At 40.0% G+C, this 4,847-nt stretch overlaps 1 protein-coding gene across 1 annotated transcript in view; it reads right to left on the bottom strand.

Moving 5' to 3' along the window:
* LOC106807235 overlaps positions 1–4,847 on the bottom strand; it is a 9,621-nt gene that overhangs the window by 3,357 nt on the left and 1,417 nt on the right. The window contains exons 2-10 of the mRNA XM_014809522.1: positions 4,225–4,332; positions 3,090–3,189; positions 2,730–2,781; positions 2,374–2,481; positions 1,855–1,903; positions 1,651–1,709; positions 1,044–1,132; positions 625–685; positions 100–171 (exon numbers count right to left, since the gene is read on the bottom strand). Coding sequence (XP_014665008.1) covers positions 100–171; positions 625–685; positions 1,044–1,132; positions 1,651–1,709; positions 1,855–1,903; positions 2,374–2,481; positions 2,730–2,781; positions 3,090–3,189; positions 4,225–4,332 — 698 coding nt within the window. The remainder of the gene's footprint in view (positions 1–99; positions 172–624; positions 686–1,043; positions 1,133–1,650; positions 1,710–1,854; positions 1,904–2,373; positions 2,482–2,729; positions 2,782–3,089; positions 3,190–4,224; positions 4,333–4,847) is intronic.

Here is a 4,847-nt window from a genome sequence, read left to right as displayed (position 1 = left end):
TATTTGTCTATATATTTACATATCAAGATCAAAGCCACACCGTAAATTAACAATAAACAGGGATGAGGAAACAGGAAATGCTGTCACTTAGACCCTCACCTGTCCTTTTCTAACCCCATTTAGGCTGACTCCATAAAGCTCATCAAGAACATCGCCCGTCTCAATCTTATTCTGGAACGGAAAACAAAACATCTCAGTGGGAAAAAAATTATGCATCGCCTGAAATCATATATATATATATCATGATCCTGACAATATGTAGATTTTTACTACACTGTTTGATGCCATGAGAAAACCAACAGTTAGTGTTAACATCAGTAAGAAGTGACTGAGTGGTCGTCATATTAGCATGTCATGTATCACGCAGAGAAAATTACAATCACACTTCAACAACATAACACAGACTTTCCTTGGTCAATAACACCCGACTATTCGCGACGTAATTGGTGCGAAACGTTCAAATACACGCATTTTGACGGCTGCCGTCAATTTTTTTTATTTTACTGCCTCGGAAAACCGGCAGTACGCTGCCGTGAATGCGGGAGGACGCAGGTGTTTGATTTAGCAGTAAATTAAGTTTGATTAGCATTTGATTTGGCCGGTGAGCGAGCTAGGCATACGTACATCCTCAGCAGCCACGGATCCTATGTCCACCGCGGCGACGACGGCACGCCCTTTAATGTAACTGTAAAACGTTAAAAACACAGAGCAGTCGTAAGATGTGGTAGCAGAATCACGCGCGCACGCATCCGTTATCACGTATTCTTCTACGATGAGCAAGAAACGGCAGTGGTAATCAAAACGAGTAAACAAAATCGAATCGTGCATGTTTTGGAGAATATAGCTAAGTACGAAGGTTCTAAGACATTATAACATTACTCTACACTTGCTATTACTTAAGCAATAATGGCAAGTGTCGTAAAAGTGGAAACAAACACGAGACTGATGGGAAAATAGGTTCAAAATAAACACTTAACCTCACAACACGATAGCAACAGTGAATCGCATCCAGGTACACCACTTGACATGACCTTGAACCCTACCTTAGGTGAATGCCAAGGTCACGGCAAGGCACAAACTCAAACTGCTTGTACACTGGAATGGTCCAGGTCTCATCAAGGAAGCTAGAATTCTGAAACGCGACAGCAGCGATTGTAGATCGACAGCAAATAAACGCTTAATAAAAACTATAAAAAATATATAAACAATTAAAAAAAAATTCACTCCCCATTAATGGCCGAGTAATGTACTCAAATGCAAGTCGTAATGCTGGACAAATAACTAACAGTAGATGATATTATTGATGTACATGTGTATCTGAATGAATGCCATTTCTATCTTTGCAGATAACCGTGGTCATTGTTAAATAAACAAGTGACAAATAGACAGCGTTCTTATTTATGACCATGGTCATCTCCAGTGAAAACTGTTTTCAGTGGTGAAAACAGCATACCCAGATCATGGTTTCTATCATGGAATTCTCACGAAATGGAGCTAACACCACCATCGCTAAAGTGATCGAAAAAGGCTTCAGCTTCGTTATATTGCGAATTAATGCGGATGAATTAATTGCATCCAATTATGATACATCGGAGCCAAACATCATTCTAGCATGACCATGCAAGTGCCCTGTTGGTTTGATCGCATTACCTTTATATTTAAGTTAAAGATAATCTGTTTCGTTTCCTCCAGCAGCGACAGGAAGATCTCTGCAATCAAACAAAACAAACTCAAACGTAAGAAATTACCCGACCATCCATCGCATCTTCCACGTTTAACTTTCCGACACTGCACAAACTCTCCCACAATACACACGCGGGTCGTAATTATAAACATATGTCCCGGACAACTTACCAGATAGAATTTCATTGCCTATGATCGACGAGTTAGGGTCATACCAGTACTGAAATGTTACCAACGAGGAAATTTTAGTTTAAATTTATGTACCTATTCTTGTTGGCATGCCAATACAGTGGAAACGCAATACGACATGCACATTTCTAAAACGTCAACATTTCAACACAGCATAGCGCACAAAAATAAAGAAACAGCTGCATAATTACTCGCTCAAATTGTGACTATTGATTGCCATATTCAACCTTGGCATTTGATCGGCATATCATTATCGGTCCATTTTCAATGTACTCAGTACTATTTCTTACATCCTGACAATGATCTAACCTGCTACATAGATCTATCCTGATCTCTTCCAGAGCAGCCACTTAATTACAGAAACAGTTTACACAATCAAGGTCAGAATAAAAATTCCACATATCTTCCTATCATTAGATGTTAGTAATCTTAACTCCCAATAAATTGAAAAGCATTATAGCGGCTGGATTTTATGCGATCAGTGCTATTGCGTTCATGTACCTCCAACAGGGTTGTGTTCGTGTGGATGTATTTCACTGGAAGATGCAAACTTTTCCGGGCGAGCGCAAACCTGATAAACAGTCGTCCACGACCTTGGTTCGTCTTCACCTGAAGGTCAGCGAGACAAACCTCAAGTGCATTCAGTCATTAGCACAAGCAGCATTATGGTCTAACGAAGATTAATTAAGGATAGGTCACCCTGTACGTACTCCACACATGATACGCACCGAAAAGAGGATTAACTATTGTGCAACCTCTTACTAAGAAATAGCTATTAACCAAATTAATTCATGTAATCCACTAATTTGCAAAGACAAATATGATGCAACAATATGCAAAATTCTTATCGGTATTACCTTTTTACAGTTCTTAACAGTAGACACAGCCAGCGTAAGTGCTGGATTGATCCTATAACACCGAGACGGCATAGGATTAGTACAACAACAATCGGTAACAGCACCACAACTGTAGGATTCTCTCATACTACAAACATAGTTACTTAATCAGCTAAACTAGTTGAATAGAAAACCGTAAACCAGAACCATGATATACTTGGACACGGTACATAAACTACGTAGTCAGTGATCATTAGTTGTCTTACCATTAATCTACACATTGAATACGCGGTTAAGTTTAGTCAGCATTTTCAAAGTCATTGCTCATTTTTTTAGTGAACATTCGTAAGCATGACATTTGCCAGCTAGAAATACACGTACGTCTGTACATTCAGCACATCTGGTAAGGACTCAATCCAGTTCCAGTAATCCCTTTTATTGAAGCCAAAAATTGCACCAGGCTCTGCAAGAAAAACGAAGTCTAGGAGGAAAATTAGGCAGACAGCTTATTCATGTTTTCGCTCCACATGCAGGATATTTTGCTACATAGCAATACAAAAAAGGCCAGCAACCAATTTACTTGAATATTGAATGATTTGTCATTATGACACAAGAGAAAAAAAATGAATCCAAGCATCATGTGCATCTCTCAGAAAAAACAACAAAATAAGGAGTATGGGCATGTGAGTGAATACCTGCACATAGGCCTACAAGGGTAGAAATTAACTTTTGAACCAAGGAGTCCAATGGACTCCCTACCCTTAAAAAGAGGAAGTCTGCAGCAAAATGAGGGAGTCCGCAGTCTGAGGTTCAAAATTAAAGATATTAACAATAACGCATGTGCTTATTTTTAAGATTCATGCAGTTGCACGTCTGCCAAATTTTCTTTGGACATTAGCTGAAAAAATACAGTAATTCCGCGAGGCCATGCTCCGGAATGAACTAGTTAGTACATGGCAGAATTTTCAGAGAGTCACATGGACTCCTGCATATGTCAAATCAGGAAGTCCGACAATAAATCAGGGAGTATTTGACTCCGAACTCCCGTTAATTTCGCACCCTGGGCATATAAGAAACACAATATATGATCGAAATATGACCACGCGTTTTTTTGCCTTTACGCAAAATCGCTTATTTAGAAATATGTTTTATGGCAACCCTTCTCATTAATATTTGAAACAATTCCATCAAAATAAGGTCCAAAACGCATTCAGAGAACACGGAATACTGAAAATTGCTCGGGCACTAGACGAACCGGAAACTCCAGAATTATAATTCGGTCCTGAACACATATATAATATAAATAGACCTAATATATTATTCCCTACTTGATGGCCCAATCGAATGTGACTGCAGGGAGGACCAGACTATTGAACATCTCCTGGAGACCTTGAGGCTTTCAACCACCGTGCCAGGTCCTGTGTGTTGCAGTGGCTAGGTCAAGTGTAGTGACCCGAGAAGAAGAAGATTACCTACTTTTGCAGATAGGAAGCAAAATCACGGCTTAGATACTTACGTTTCAACCCCCTGCGGAAGATCTCCTCCAGAGTCTCGCTGAACTGTTGGAGGAAAGAGTTGTGGTCTCGAATTGGCTCCTTCTCATTGCGCAGTAAGAGCACCAGTCCTGCACATGAGACACAGAGGACGTATGTAGAGGATGCATGTACATGACGAGTGAGACCGAGTAATACATGTGCCGAGGGTTGGCAGATTATAGCCACCGATTATTTTAACACGTTCCTGAATACGATCTACGGAATTAATTTTGTGATTGGACCTTCTTAGCTTCTTTCACCGATGCCAGCACAGTTTTCAAGAAAGAGGGGAGACATAAAAAAGAGAGAGAGAGAGAGAGAGAAAGAGATAGATAGATAGCGAAAGAGAGAGATCGTGCGTGTGCGTGTGTGCGTGCGTGTGTAAAGGCTACGAGTTAATACGAAGTCAGGGCATCCAATTTTCCCAAGCGGCAATAACCCATCTCTTAACATTGGGGAACACGAATCGCTTGTCGCTGGAACGATTTACAGGTGGGCTAACAGAGAATTCGGAAATAGTGTTGTATTATCAGCAACCACAGTATTCAACTTCTCCATTTTCACAAAAAAAGAGCAGTTTTATTTTTGGATACCTTTTTTACAC

Source organism: Priapulus caudatus, unplaced genomic scaffold (genome assembly GCF_000485595.1).
Source record: "Priapulus caudatus unplaced genomic scaffold, Priapulus_caudatus-5.0.1 Scaffold202, whole genome shotgun sequence".
NCBI lineage: Eukaryota > Metazoa > Priapulida > Priapulimorpha > Priapulimorphida > Priapulidae > Priapulus > Priapulus caudatus.
This window is presented reverse-complemented; position numbering and strand designations above follow the sequence as displayed.